Source organism: Gorilla gorilla, chromosome 20, assembly GCF_029281585.2.
Source record: "Gorilla gorilla gorilla isolate KB3781 chromosome 20, NHGRI_mGorGor1-v2.1_pri, whole genome shotgun sequence".
NCBI classification, from domain to species: domain Eukaryota; kingdom Metazoa; phylum Chordata; class Mammalia; order Primates; family Hominidae; genus Gorilla; species Gorilla gorilla.
Window position 1 is genome coordinate 48,393,403 of NC_073244.2, and position 14,550 is coordinate 48,407,952.

The window sequence follows — 14,550 nt, forward strand, 5'->3', positions numbered from 1 at the left end:
AGTAATGTGCATTTAAGTTTCCTAAGCTGTTGATCATGAGACTGAGTCTCTTTTTATACTTCAACAGACATGTAAGTTTCTATTTTTAATACAGATTTTAATTTTTGTAAGTTCATTTGTTGGACAAGATGTGTGCTTTAAATTTTTGCATGGTGAAATCTGCAGTTTCACTATAAGATATATTGACCTGGGGTAGTCGTATTTTTAAAATTTATTTATTTATTCTTTTTTTGAGAAGTAGTCTTGCTCTGTTGCCAGGCTGGAATGCAGTGGTACGATCTCAGCTCACTGCAACCTCCGCCTCCTGGTTCTCCTGCCTCAGCCTCCCAAGTAGCTGCGACTACAGGCGTGCATCACCATGCCCAGCTAATTTTTGTATTTTTAGTAAAGACAGAATTTCACCATGTTGGCCAGGATGGTCTTGATCTGTTGACCTCGTGATCTGCCCGCCTCAGCCTCCCAAAGTGCTGGGATTACAGGCATGAGCCACTGCACCCAGCCAGGCTTTTTTTTTTTTTTATTTTGAGACAGAGGTTCGCTCTTGTTGTCCAGGCTGGAGTGCGATGGCGCGACCTCGGCTCACCGCAACCTCCGCCTCCCAGGTTCAAGTGATTCTCCTGCCTCAGCCTCCCTAGTAGCTGGGGTTACAGGCATGTACCACCACGCCCGGCTAATTTTGTATTTTTAGTAGAGACGGGGTTTCTCTGTGTTGGTCGGGCTGGTCTTGAACTCCCGACCTCGGGTGATCAGCCCGCCTCGGCCTCCCCAAGTGCTGGGATTACAGCCATGAGCCACCGCGCCCAGCCATCTGGCCGGGCATTTTTTAAAAAACTTAAATCTCCCTTGTTAATATCACTATGTAATTATTAGGGGTTTAATATTGCTAATAGAATGTTTACTTCCTAGGCGATACCAGCCCTGCAGGGCCTGTGGGATTTTCTCTTTGTGTGTGGAGACGAGAGATTGTAGAAATAAAGACCCAAGACAGAGAGAGAAGAAAAGACAGCTGGGCCTGGGGGACCACTATCACCAAGACACAGAGACCGGTAGTGGCCCCGAATGCCTGGTCGCGCTGTTATTTGTTGTGTATAAGGCAAAGGGGCAGGGTATGGAGTGAGAGTCATCTCCAATGATCGGTAAGGTCGCGTGAGTCACGTGTCCACCAGACAGGGGGCCCTTCCCTATTTGGTAGCCGAGGCAGAGAGAGAGAGGGGACAGTTTACGTCATAATTTTTTTAATGTATTTTAAAGACTTTAGTTTTGTTACTGTCAAACAAAGTTTGTAACTAATTTTGTTACTGTTATTTAGAAGGCAGAGCCAGGTGTACAGGGCGGAACATGAAAGCGGACCAGGAGCGTGACCGCTGAAGCACAGCATCACAGGAAGACAGGCCTCTGGATGGCTGTGGGCGGGCCTGACTAACGTCAGGCCTTTTTACAAGAGATGGTGGAGCAGAGTGTTTTTTAACTCCCCCAGGGAAAGGGAGACTCCTTTTCCCGGTCTGTTAAGTAATGGGTGCCTTCCCAGTTACTGGCGCTACCGCTAGACCAAGGTCGGCTAACAGGTGCCTTCCTAGGTACTGGCGTTACCGGTAGACCAAGGAGCCCTCTAGTGGCCCTATCTGGGCATAACAGAGGGCTCGCATTTTTGTTTTTTGGTCACTTTTTATCGTGTCCCTTTAGTTTTTATCTCTGTACTGTGTTCCTTTAGTTTCTATCTCTGTATGGCTTGGGTTTTTTTAGGTTATAATTGTAGAACAAAGATTATTATTGGAATAAAGAGTAATGCTACAAACTAATGATTAATATTTATATATAATTATAATTTATTTTTAGTAAAACTATTTTTATTCTATATATTTTCTTTATTATACTAAAACAGATTGTGCCCTTGGTCTCTTCCCTTAACACCTGGGTGGCTTGCCGCCCAGAGTATGCAATAAGCTCTCATTTGGAACAGTCGGCTAATTTGTTATTTTATTGTATCCCATTTCTACTTGGTTTTGTGTGTGTCTACTAACTGCAGTGAATCCCCTTTTCATCTTGGGATATTGTGTGAGGCCACTGTTGTGATGGGTCCTTCTGCCTTTGGTACAGTTTTTCCTTTTTCTGGGACTAACTGGCTTTTTCAAAGTTCCCGAGTTTATTCTTTTTGTCTTGTGTAGATGGAAACAAGCCACTAATACTAGAACTATAAAAACAGGATAAGAAAAAAACACATATATAATCCTTCTCTAATTATTGTATGTAAAAAAAAAATTATTTTATTCGCCCACCTTTTTTGTGCACTTTATAACAATTTTTTTCTTACATATTATTATGGACTTAGAGCATTTCATAGCTATTTCAACTGACTGATAGCTGTTAAAGACTCTATCATAGTGTGGAGGAGTGGCAGAAGTATTCTGTTTATTGTTGTGTAAGTTTTCATTAGTTGACTAATGGGATCCCCTTTTAGGAGACTCTTAAAAGGAGTTCTTTCAGCACAGATATTTTTAAAAACAGCCTCACCTTTTGGCAACGGCAAAAGGTTGAATTTCTTTTTTTTTTTTTTTGAGACAGAGTTTCGCTCTTGTTGCCCAGGCTGGAGTGCAATGGCGTGATCTCGGCTCATTGCAATCTCCACCTCCTGGGTTCAAGTGATTCTTCTGCCGCAGCCTCCCGAGTAGCTAAGATTACAGGCATGTGTCACCATGCATGGCTAATTTTGTATTTTTTTTTTTTTAGTAGAGACGGTTTCTCCATGTTGATCAGGCTGGTCTCGAACTCCCAACCTCAGGTGGTCTACTTGCCTCAGCCTCCCAAAGTGCTGAGATTACGGGCTGTGAGCCACTGCACCCAGCTTTTTTTTTTTTTTTTTTTTGAGTCAGAGTCTCACCCTGTCACCCAGGTTGGAGTGCGATGGCACAATCTCAGTTCACTGCAACCTCTGCCTCCCAGGTTCAAGGGATTTTTGTGCCTCAGCCTCCCAAGTAGCTGGGATTACAAGCATATATATATATATATATATATATATTTTTTTTTTTTAAATAAAACAGAGATAGAAGAATTAGTGCCCCCTGCATCCCTGTGTGTTTAGGGGTGGGTGCGGGTGTTGTGTGTGTGCATGTGGTGAGGGAAGTTGACTTCTTGAGGGTTGAGAAACAAAAAGACTTGATTAGGGAAGTCTTTGGTCTTTCTGATCTGAGTGCACTGTGTTCCTGGCCAAAGGGCACCATTTGTGTGAGTCTGGTTTGGGGACCTGAGGGCTGCAAAGGAGGTCATGGTAGCTCAGTCTTGGGTCATAGTAGGTCAGTAGCTCAGGGCAGACCATAATAGCTCAATCGTGGGTTCAGAGCAACATCACTGAGGTGGGACAAGGTCTGGCCCGAATCCCTTGGCTAAGGCAGGAACTTAGGTTGTTTGCATGAGGGAGAATGAATCTGGGTCCTTGTCTTGCTGCAGCTAAAGCCTGAGGTTTGTAGGATTGAGGAAGGAGTAGGATTTGTTCCATATTCCTACTAACTGGAGTTGTATCTTAAGACCAAGAAATATGGAGGTGGTTTTATCTGACCTCTAGTGTGATTTCTAGAGGGTTTTACTTCCCCAGTCATGCAGTCTCAGAACACTGTCCTTTTTCAGGAGAACGGCCTCAAGGAAGACTAACCATCTGCAATACTAGAAGCCATGGCTGAGGTGAGTTGATGCTTTTTCTTGCCTTCGTGACATTTAGTTTAAAAAAAAAAAAGACATGAGCATTTGCTTTCCTTATCCTGACATTTCTGGCTAACAGAGTTCCCCTTCAGAATCCTTGTCCCCATTTTTTCTTAGCTAGATAATCCTATACCATCTCTAAGTATCCCTTTTATTTTTATAAATCAACCAGCATTAATATTTTCATTCCGTAAATACCTGAGCATCTCTTTTTTTGAACTCTTTCCCAAGGACTATGATAGGGGATGAATTATCTCAAGGAAGCAAGAATAGATTCGTAAAATGAACTTACCCTGTCTGGACCATTATTTGGTGAGTTGAAGGTGTGAGTTACTTAGCTGGAAATATAGACAAGCCAAGATTATCTCTACAGAGTAGCATTCTCCAGTAAGACAGGATGAAGTGTGGTGCTGGTAGTTCCAAATGTTGGATTGTTGCAAGATCTGGTTTGGGCACCTTTGGGGATCACGGGGTTGGTGGCTGATACAGATCTCTGCAACTCTGTAAGAACATCCTGGAGAGAAGTCCAATTTAAGGTTGGATAGGAAGTTTGGATTGTAAGGAATTTCTGTGAATCATCGAGTTTTCTGTATCTCAGAATTAAGGATAGTGATAATGGATGTTTACAATGGTTCAGCCAATGCATAAGTCATGTGGATCACACTGTCAGAGCTCAGAAGAACCTTTTAAGTCTTATCCAGTAATATCTGTATTGTAGAAAATTCTACCAGAAAAATAATTATTAAAGAATTTGTAAAACGCCAGGTGCGGTGGCTCATGCCTGTAATCTCAGCACTTTGGGAAGCAGAGGCGGGCGGATCACCTGAGGTCAGGAGTTAGAGACTGGGCTGGCCAACATGGTGAAACCCCATCTCTACTAGAAATACAAAAAATTAGCCAGGTGTGGTGGCACATTCCTGTAGTCCCAGCTACTTGGGAGGCTGAGGCAGGAGAATCCTTGAACCTGGGAGGCAGAAATTGCGGTAAGCCAAGATCACACCACTGTACTCCAGCCTGAGCAACATCTCAAAAAAATAAAAATAAATAAAATAACTTTACATATAACTTTATGTATCTTTTTCGTAGCTTTGATTGATGCTCTAAGATCACATGGGGGTAGTTTAGAATATATTAGATGAAGGACAACTTTGAACATAACACAGACCAAGAGTTGAGAACTTTTGCATCAGGCACAAGCAAACTGATTATAATTGTGTTATACCAGATCATGTAGCTGCTGTGTAACGTGACCTTAAATAGTCTTCCTGCATAGGACGAGCAAAAGGGGATGATTCATCAATAGGATAGAGATTTAAGACATTCTCTGGCTACCCCTTGCATTGTTAGGTGATGTCTTTTAGCAGAATTATGAAGACCTTTTTCTCCCTTAATAAAGGAGAAAAACTGATGGCCTGAGAAATCTTTCTCTGCTTTTCAATTTTATGAATTTTTTCAGAAGTTATAACACTATTACTGACTTTTTACTTATTTGATAAACATTAACTATTTTTGTTTTGGTCAGATAAATTATTGACAAAACTAATTCGTATTTTTTTATAAGTAAAACATTTTCCTCAAAAAGGTTTTTTTTTTTTTTTTTTTTTTTGAGACGGAGTCTCACTCTGTCGCCTAGGCTAGAGTGCAGTGGCACGATCTTGGCTCACTGCAACCTCTGCCTCCCAGGTTCAAGCAATTCTCTGCCTCAGCCTCTCGAGTAGCTGTGACTACAGGCCGCTGCCACCACGCCTGGCTAATTTTTTCGGTTTGAGTAGAGACTGGGTTTCATCCTGTTGGCCAGACTGGTCTTGAATTCCTGACCTCGTGATCCACCCACCTTGGCTTCCCAAAGTTCTGGGATTACAGGTGTGAGCCACCACGCCCGGCCAAAAATGTTTTTTTCACGTAGGTCTATATAGCTAACTGGTAGACCAGAGAATTACCTCATCTTATTTTGGTTTTATACCAATAAAATATATCTTGGATACTCAATAAATAAATACTCAAAAAATAAAAAAATAAGGTCATGATGCATAATTTTATTAGGATGCACATTGTATCTGGTTCTCTTTCTTTTTGTAATATTACCAGTTATTGATAATTTTTAGATTCATTCATTAGGGGTTACAAGTGATCTTTTAATTCTGTCATTCTTCCTTCATAGATTAAGTGGAATACGTCTATCTATAAAGTAAAACTTTCCCTCATCAATTGTTTGGTTACCCTGAAGGACAGTTCATATAGGAAAGAAGAATGTTTGATTCTTTCCATTTAATTACCCGTTTTCCAAATAATGAGTTGGCTTCTTAGACTTGTCCAAAAGTGACCAATAATGTTTTAAAATAGTGTTGTGAACTCATGGATTAAACATTTTTAATATGATCAGTCCGTTGCCATTGTCCATATAATTTGATGTGCAACCAATCCTAGTGAACACGTATTATTCTCTTTTATAATGCTATTGCATTATATTCTCTTATTTTTTTTAATCCTCTTGATTTCTCTGCAGAAAATAGGGAAATTCATCAAAAACAATGGAAAGTTTCCTTGGAAGATTATTATCTAGTCACACTTGCATACAGTCCCCTCTTACAGCATTCTACAGTTTGGGATTTTGTTTGTTTGTTTATTTGTTTTTGTATTTATTTATTTATTTATTGAGATGGAGTCTCACTCTGTCGCCCAGGCTGGAGTGCAGTGGTACTATCTCAGCTCACTGCAAGCTCCGCCTCCTGGGTTCAAGTGATTCTCCTGCTTCAGCCTCCCGAGCAGCTGGGATTACAGGCGCGTGCCACCACGCCCAGCTAATTTTTTTTGTATTTTTAGTAGAGACAGGGTTTCACTGTGTTAGCCAGGATGGTCTTGATCTCCTGACCTCATGATCTGCCTGCCTTGGCCTCCCAAAGTTCTGGGATTACAGGCGTGAGCCACTGCGCCCGGCTGTTTTTATTTTTTTTTTTGAGATGGAGTCTTGCTCTCTTGCCCAGGCTGGAGTGCAGTGGTGCCATCTTGGCTCACTGCAACCTCCGCCTCCCAGGTTCAAGGGATTCTGCTGTCTCAGACTCCCAAGTAGCTGGGACTACAGGCGCACACCACCACGCCTGGCTAATTTTTGTATTTTTAGTAGAGACAGGGTTTCACCATGATGGTCAAACTGGTCTTGAACTCCTGACCTCGTGATCCGCCCGCCTCAGCCTCCCAAAGTGCTGGGATTACCGGTGTGAGCCACCACGCCGGGCCTGGGATTTGTTTTTAATCCTATGGGAAATGTCCTAATAGGGCTTTGGCATATCTTTGTTCCAATTTCTACATTGAGGAGGGGAAGAAGCTTTCTTTTTATTAAATAAAATACACATCTTTTTATTTTTTTTTAATTTTATTTATTTATTTTTTCGAGACGGAGTTTCGCTTTTATCGCCCAGGCTGGAGTGCAATGGTGGAATCTCTGCTCACTGCAACCTCCACCTCCCAGGTTCAAGCGATTCTCCTGCCTCAGCCTCCCAAGTAGCTGGGATTACAGGCATGTGTCACCACGCCCAGCTAATTTTGTATTTTTAGTAAAGACGGGGTTTCTCCATGTTGGTCAGGCTGGTCTTGAACTCCTGACCTCAGGTGATCCGCCCACCTCGGCCTCCCAAAGTGCTGGGATTAGAGGCATGAGCCACCACGCACGGCCCACATCTATTTTATTAAATAGGTGCTTCAAGCATTGGTTGCTCATGAAACAAAAATACAAATGAAACATCTAAATATCCAAATACCACATTTTCTCTAGATTTCCCCCAAAATGTGCCTCATCTCCCTGTACTTTTACATAATATTTCTAGTATCTTCATTTTGTTAGTTTTGCAATGTCACTGTCAAGATAGAATTATTTGATGGCTTAAGACAACTTTTCTTTTCTTTTTTTTTTTTGAGACAGAGTCTTGCTCTGTTGCCCAGGCTGGAGGGCAGTGGCGCAATCTCGGCTCAGTGCAAGCTCCGCCTCCCGGGTTCACGCCATTCTCCTGCCTCAGCCTCCTGAGTAGCTGAGGACTACAGGCGCCCGCCACCACGCCTGGCTAATTTTTTTGTATTTTTAGTAGAGACAGGGTTTCACCGTGTTAGCCAGGATGGTCTCAATCTCCTGACCTCGCGATCAGCCCACCTTGGCGTCCCAAAATGCTGGGATTACAGGCATGAGCCACCATGCCAAGCCAACTTTTGTAAGATTTTCAAACTCTAAATTTATAAATCCTATTACAAAAAAAATTATAATAATTTGACGTGCAAGTTGTAACAGTATTGGTCAGTGGGAGTATCTTCAAGTTGCCTCCTAGTCTCATCAGCATGATCCTAACAGTTTTTGGTTACTTTCTTGCTTTTTGGTATAACAAGACGTTCAGACTCATCCTGTGCATTTTGTAAAAGTTGCTCTTGTGGATTTCGTGAAATCAGTTCTTTTCCCAAAGAACCTTGGTTTCTTTTATTTGCAAATGATATTTAGAAACCACAATATAGGCTGGCTACAGTGGCTCATGCCGTAATCCCAGCACTTTGGGAGGCCGAGGCGGGCAGATCACCTGAGGTCAGGAGTTTGAGACCAGCCTGGCCAACATGGTGAAACCCTGTCTCTACTTGAAATACAAAAATTAGCTAGGTGTGGTGGTGCGTACCTGTAATCCCCGCTACTCGGGAGGCTGAGGCAGGAGAATTGCTTGAACCCAGGAGGCGGAGGTTGCGGTGAGCCGACATCATGCCACTGCACTCTAGTCTGGGTGACAAAAGTGAATTTCTGTCTCAAAAAAAAAAAAAAAGAAAAGAAACCACAATCTAGACTCTAGGGATGCTCGTTGCTACTGGATTAGTCATTATTTCTAGGCCGTTTCAATGGACAGAGTCAGGAATTTGTTTAATATAAACTTCCTACTCTTGCATCTATTTCTGAGATCTAAAGATACAGGTTCTCAGTGACACCAATATAATGACTCATTTTGTATTACCCCACAATACAAGCACCGTAGTCTCTGATACATTTTTTTAATTACACAAGTAATACGTATGTTTATTGTTTCAGGGATCAGTGATGTTCAGTGATGTGTCCATAGACTTCTCTCAGGAGGAGTGGGACTGCCTGGACCCTGTTCAGAGGGACTTATACAGAGATGTGATGTTGGAGAACTACAGCAATCTGGTTTCAATGGGTAAGGGCATCTGTACCAGTGATTCCCAGTTCTCCTCTGGAATGTCTGCTTCTTCCACAGTGAATTTCTCAGCTGCTTTTCAGGTTACTAGCTGAATTTCTGTTCTTTATTACCAAACAAATGGTTTGAGCTGAAATGAAAAGGAAGAGTGGGAAATTGGCAACTCCAGTGGGCTGTGGTTGAAGCTTCATCTTCATCTTTCTTTGGCTGTTCCTGTAGTGGCATCTCTTCCTGTGATCATCAAGGGACTGGATCTCCTTTACCCCCAGCATAACCATGTTCCATATCTTTTCTCGTGAGCAGGACTTTACACTCCTAAGCCTCAAGTGATCTCCTTATTGGAACAAGGGAAAGAGCCCTGGATGGTTGGCAGAGAGCTTACAAGAGGCCTGTGTTCAGGTAAGTGAGAAATGACCGGACAGGAGAAAGTCACGATAGGTCAGAACTCAGCTGGTCAGGGAGGAAACAGCACCTTTGAGATGTTATCCCTGAAGCTCCCATCAAGAAACTAGGCCAGTGGAGAAAATGAAGTCCTTTTAGCATAGTTGTTAAATAACCTGTTTCGCCCTTTTCCTCACTTACCACTATTTCTACTACTCCTCTCCAACCCTCCTCTTAATTTCAAGCAGAAGGTACCTTTTAATTCTCTAAAAAAACCCTATTTTACCCGTATTTTAGATTCAGCTGCTTGCTAGCTTTTTTTACCTCTCTCTTTTTTTTTCTTTTTTTTAAAGGGTCTGGCTCTGTCACCCAGGCTAGAGTGCAGTGACATGATCATAACTTATTGTAGGCTGAAACTTCTGGGCTTAGGCAGTCTCCCTGCCTCAGCCTTCCAAGTAGCTGGGACCGTAGGCCTGTGCCACCATGCCTGGCTAATTCTTTTTCTTCCTCTTCTGCATTTTTTTTTTTGAGACGGAGTCTCGCTCCGTCGCTCAGGCTGGAGTGCAGGGCGCGATCTTGGTTCACTGCAACCTCTGCCTCCTGGGTTCAGGCGATTCTTCTGCCTCAGCCTCCTGAGTAGCTGGGACTACAGGCGCGTGCCACCATGCCCGGCTAATTTTTGTATTTTTAGTTGAGGTGGGGTTTCACCATATTGGCCAGGCTGTTCTTGAACTCCTGACCTCATGATCCACCCGCCTCAGCCTCCCAAAGTGCTGGGATTACAGGCATGAGCCACCACGTCCGGCCTCTCGTCTGCATTTTTTAGACTTGTACAGGTGTTTTCTACTACCGCTCCCCAAAATAATATAATTGCGTCTGTATACACAGATGTGAATACACACACACACACACACACACACACACACAGACACACACACACACCCCCCTTGCCCAAGTACTGGTCTTCATTATAGCTGCCTGTCTGTGACCTGTTTTATCAGACTGTCTTCAATGTTTCCTTTATGGAACTTTTTTAAATTTCCTGGTTTGTGTAAGGGAATCTTCCAGGTGCTACAGTTTACTAACTGTGTTACCTTTACAAACTCAAGGTCCAAAAGTGGTGCTAAAATATATACATATATGACTTCCACAAAGTAGAATAGTATAAAAGAGAAATGAGATAAGGAGTTTAGCAGAAAGTCAAAGGCTAACTATGTAGAAGTGGAATTAATCCCTATTGAAGTAGTAGGTGGAGCCTTGGAAGTGACTGCAATCACTATGTATAGAGATATTGTTGGGGCCAAGAAAAAAAAAGGATCTGTGCCTATATTAAAAAGGAAGAGGTGGCAGAGCAGGAGAGATTTGGGATGAAGTAGGAGAACCAGAAGAGTACTTATTGAGCACTACTATGTACCAAGCATTGGTCCAAGGGCTGGGACTGTAGTATTCATGAAGGCATTCTAAAGTTCTGCACTTCTGAAGCCTACATTCTAGAGGGTAAGAGAGAAAATGTCTTAGTCCATTTTGTGCTGTTACAACAGAATACCTCACATTGAGTAATTTATAAAGAACAGACATTTATTTTCTCATAGATCTGGAGGCTAAGAATTCTAAGATCAAGGCACTGTCCTCTGATGAGGGCCTTCTTGCATCTTCGTGTGGCAGAAGGCAGTAGGGCAAGAGAGCCAACTCCTTCCATCAAGCCCCTTCATAAGAGCACCCAAACCCATTCTTGAGGGATGGGTCCTCGAAGCCCGATCATCTCTTAAAGGCCTCACCTCTTCGTTTTTTGAAAATTTTTTTTTTTTTTTTGAGACAGGGTCTCACTCTGTCACCCAGGCTGAAGTGCAGCGGCACAATCATGGCTCACCACAGCCTCAACCTCCCGGGCTCAGGTGATCCTCCCACCTCAGCCTCCCGAGTAGCTGGGCCCACAGGCACACGTCACCACGCCCAGCTAATTTTTCTATTTTTTGTAGAGACAGGGTTTTGCCATGTTGCGCAGGCTGGTCTCTAACTCCTGGGTTCAAGCGATCCACCCACCTTGGCCTCCCAAAGTGCTAGGATTAAAGGCTTGAGCCACTGTGTCTGGCCCCCACCTCTTAATACTATCACATTGGCAACAGCTGAATTTTCAAGGAGAGACATTCAAACCGTAGCAGAAGATAAACATGAATGTCCACTATATATGTATAAAACAATATTAGCATGACATTAATATTATATAATATATAAATATATTTTTAGAATTATATATCACATATTTATCCACATGTAACTAATATATTGGTATAGTATAAATATATATCATATATTAATAATATTTCTATATTATTTTATGTCCATGTGCATATGAAATGTCAGGTGGTGGGTGATAGATAAGTGCTGTGAAGAGAGGCTAGAGAGGGCCTCTCTGATGAGGTGTTCTTTTAGTGAAGACTTGAAGGAAGTGAGGGAACAGGTAATGTAAATATCTGCTAGGAGAGATTCAGGCAAAGGGAACAGGAAGAACCAAGTACTCGAGTTCAGAGCTTTTTGGCAGCCACCATTGTGGCTGAAATTGAATGAGCAAAGCGGGAATTGTAGGAGATCAGGAAAGTAGCAGGCTTATGAGTGTTTGCATGCTGGGTGCAGGTCAGGATGGGAGTTGGATGTACCTGTAGATGATTTTGGGTCTTGTGGACCTTGAATTTTACTCCGAATGAGGTGTAAATCCATTGAATGATTTAGCAGAGTGATATTATCATGTTTGCAAAGGATCATTCTTGCTCTAGGGGTTCCTAACTTTGGATTCCTTTAGGTAGAATTCAGGGAGTCCATGAACTTGGATGAGAAGAAAAAAATACATCTTTTTGTTTTTTTTTCGAGACAGAGTCTCACTCTGTCACCCAGGCTTGAGTGCAGTGGTGTGATCTCAGCTCACTGTAGCCTCCACCCCGCAGGTTCAAGCGATTCTACTGCCTCAGCCTTCTGAGTAGCTGGGATTATAGGCGCCTGCCACTGCGCCTGGCTCATTTTTGTATTTTTAGTAGAGACGGGGTTTCACCATCTTTGCCAGGCTGGTCTTGAACTCTTGACCTTATGATCCACCTGCCTTGGTCTCCCAAAGTGCTGGGATTACAGGCATGAACCACTGTGCCCAGGCCAAAAATACATCTTTATATTTAATAACCTGTAATTGAGATATAACATTTCTTCCTATCGTGATGTATGGGACAAACCATAGTAGCAGTAGTAGTAGTAGTAGTAGTTACTGTGACTTTGACATTAATGAAAATCACAGATACGTTCATATTATTTTACTGTTATTGTAGGCATATTGAAATATTTATGCTCATCACTACTTCAGAATTAATGTAGTACTAGGCTTGCCACTAGGTCTTGTTTAATGTTTTACTAGAGAAGAAAACTCCAGGCAGAGAGAAGAACCCCTGTGAAGGCTCTGATGGGGAAAAGCTTGGTGTGTTTGAAGGACTAAATGCCAGTGTTGGTGGGCCCCATGATCAAGTGGGAGTGGAGTGTGAGTCAGGGTTTGGACAGACAGGCAGGAGCCACAGCATTCAGCCTTTGCAGGAGATTGTAAGGAGTTCGGACTTTGAGCAGTGGAAACCTAAGCCAAATGATATTATTCCCTGAATAGATTAAAGGGTGAGAGAGCTTGGTGGGGAGACTGGTTGAGGAGGCTACTTCACTGGTCTGGGTAAGAGTTGATTCTGGTTTGGAAGATGACATTGGCAGTGGAAGACAGAAGAGGGCAGTTTCAAAACTTTACTTGGGAGCTTAACTAGATGAAAGTTACTGCAAGATCTGCTGGGCGCGGTGGCTCACGCCTATAATCCCAGCACTTTGGGAGGCCGAGGCGGGAGGATCATGAGGTCAGGAGATTGAGACCATCCTGGCCAACATGGTGAAACCCCATCTTTCCTAAAATACAAAAAAATTAGCCGGGTGTGGTGGTGGTGCACGCCTGTAGTCCCAGCTACTCGGGAGACTGAGGCAGGGGAATCGCTTGAACCCTGGAGGTGGAGGTTGCAGTGAGCCGAGATCACACCACTGCACTCCAGCCTGGCAACAGAGTGACACTGCGTTTCAAAAAAAAAAAAAAGTTATTGCAAGAGCATATAGAGATAGGAGGAGAAAGATTGTGTTGGAATGAATTCCCTGTTCCTGTTTTGAGATACTCCAATAGGCTTCATTTTGGTATCTTCAAACCATTTAATTTGCCTAATATCCCCATTTTTAGTAAGAAATTGTTTCATAATACCTGAACTTTACTCCAAAACATGTATATACATTTTCCTGTAACCCCCCAGTAATCATGAGTTAAGGATTATTGCCCTTTTACAGATGAAGAAATGGTAGCCTAGAGATTAAATAATTGCTTGTGAGCACACAACGATTAAGTATCAGAATTGGCAGTCAGCTCTCATCAATCTGCTTCTGGTTCCTGTTATCTTTCTATGGCAGTATGTTGTACTGTGTCTTAATTTCTTTCCATCTTCCTTAAACTTTAGCTCCTTCTCTCTCATTCACTGTGGTGGTACATAAGCAAGTCTCCTCTCCCCTAAGACCAGCATCTCAAAATTCCAAGGCAAACAATATTTCCATTGAATCCCCAGCACATAAAATAATTCTGAGTTTTCCTATCTGCCACTTACACACCTACATCAAATTAGTTCAATACATTAGACTTACATCTGTCTCTTCCCTCATGTGAATAACCCGCTGTTACCAATTCCTTTTTTTTTGTTGTTTTGAGATGGAGTCTCACTCTGTCACCCAGGTGGAGTGCAGTGGTGCGATCTCAGCTCACGGCAGCCTCTGCCTCCTGGGTTCAAGCAGTTCTTCTGCCTCAGCCTCCGGAGTAGCTGGGATTACAGGCACGTGCCACCATGCCTGGCTAATTTTTGTATTTTTAGTAGAGACAGGGTTTCACCATGCTGGCCAGGCTGGTCTGGAGCTCCTGACCTCAGGTGATCTGCCCGCCTCGTCCTCCCAAAGTGCTGGGATTACAGGTGTGAGCCACCATGCCCGGCCACCACATTCAAATTGTATCCACTGTGTATCCTTTATTAAAGACCTTATTCTGTTTCCACCCCAACTGGGTTTGCTGCAGTTCACTTCTGACACTATTCAGGATGTGCAGACCTCACAGTCTTCCTTAGTACTGTCCTCACCTCAGATGCCAGCTGCAAGTCTTGGGAGTCCCCCGGCTACCTGCAGGTCAGCCAGCTAACAGCAATAAATTAAGGGGTTTCCAAGGTCTCAGGTTCAATAATTTGTTAGAATGACTCAT

The 14,550-nt window shown here is 42.9% G+C and overlaps 2 protein-coding genes across 22 annotated transcripts in view; one reads left to right on the plus strand and one right to left on the minus strand.

The window, feature by feature from the left end:
- ZNF585B (zinc finger protein 585B) overlaps positions 1-14,550 on the minus strand; it is a 68,602-nt gene that overhangs the window by 43,548 nt on the left and 10,504 nt on the right. The gene's annotated exons all lie outside the window — the stretch shown is intronic.
- Positions 1-14,550, plus strand: part of LOC101153727 (zinc finger protein 383) — a 30,749-nt gene that overhangs the window by 8,644 nt on the left and 7,555 nt on the right. For 7 of the 21 annotated variants that reach the window (XM_055369203.2, XM_055369202.2, XM_004060623.5 and 4 more), the window contains 3 exons: positions 3,622-3,675; positions 8,747-8,873; positions 9,177-9,272. In XM_055369203.2, the coding sequence (XP_055225178.1) occupies positions 3,667-3,675; positions 8,747-8,873; positions 9,177-9,272 (232 nt within the window). In that variant the 5' untranslated portion in view covers positions 3,622-3,666. Of the gene's footprint in view, positions 1-906; positions 1,137-3,621; positions 3,676-3,924; positions 4,006-8,746; positions 8,874-9,176; positions 9,273-14,550 lie in introns of all 21 variants that reach the window. The other 14 variants (XM_055369185.2, XM_055369190.2, XM_055369183.2 and 11 more) reach the window with 3 other exon arrangements.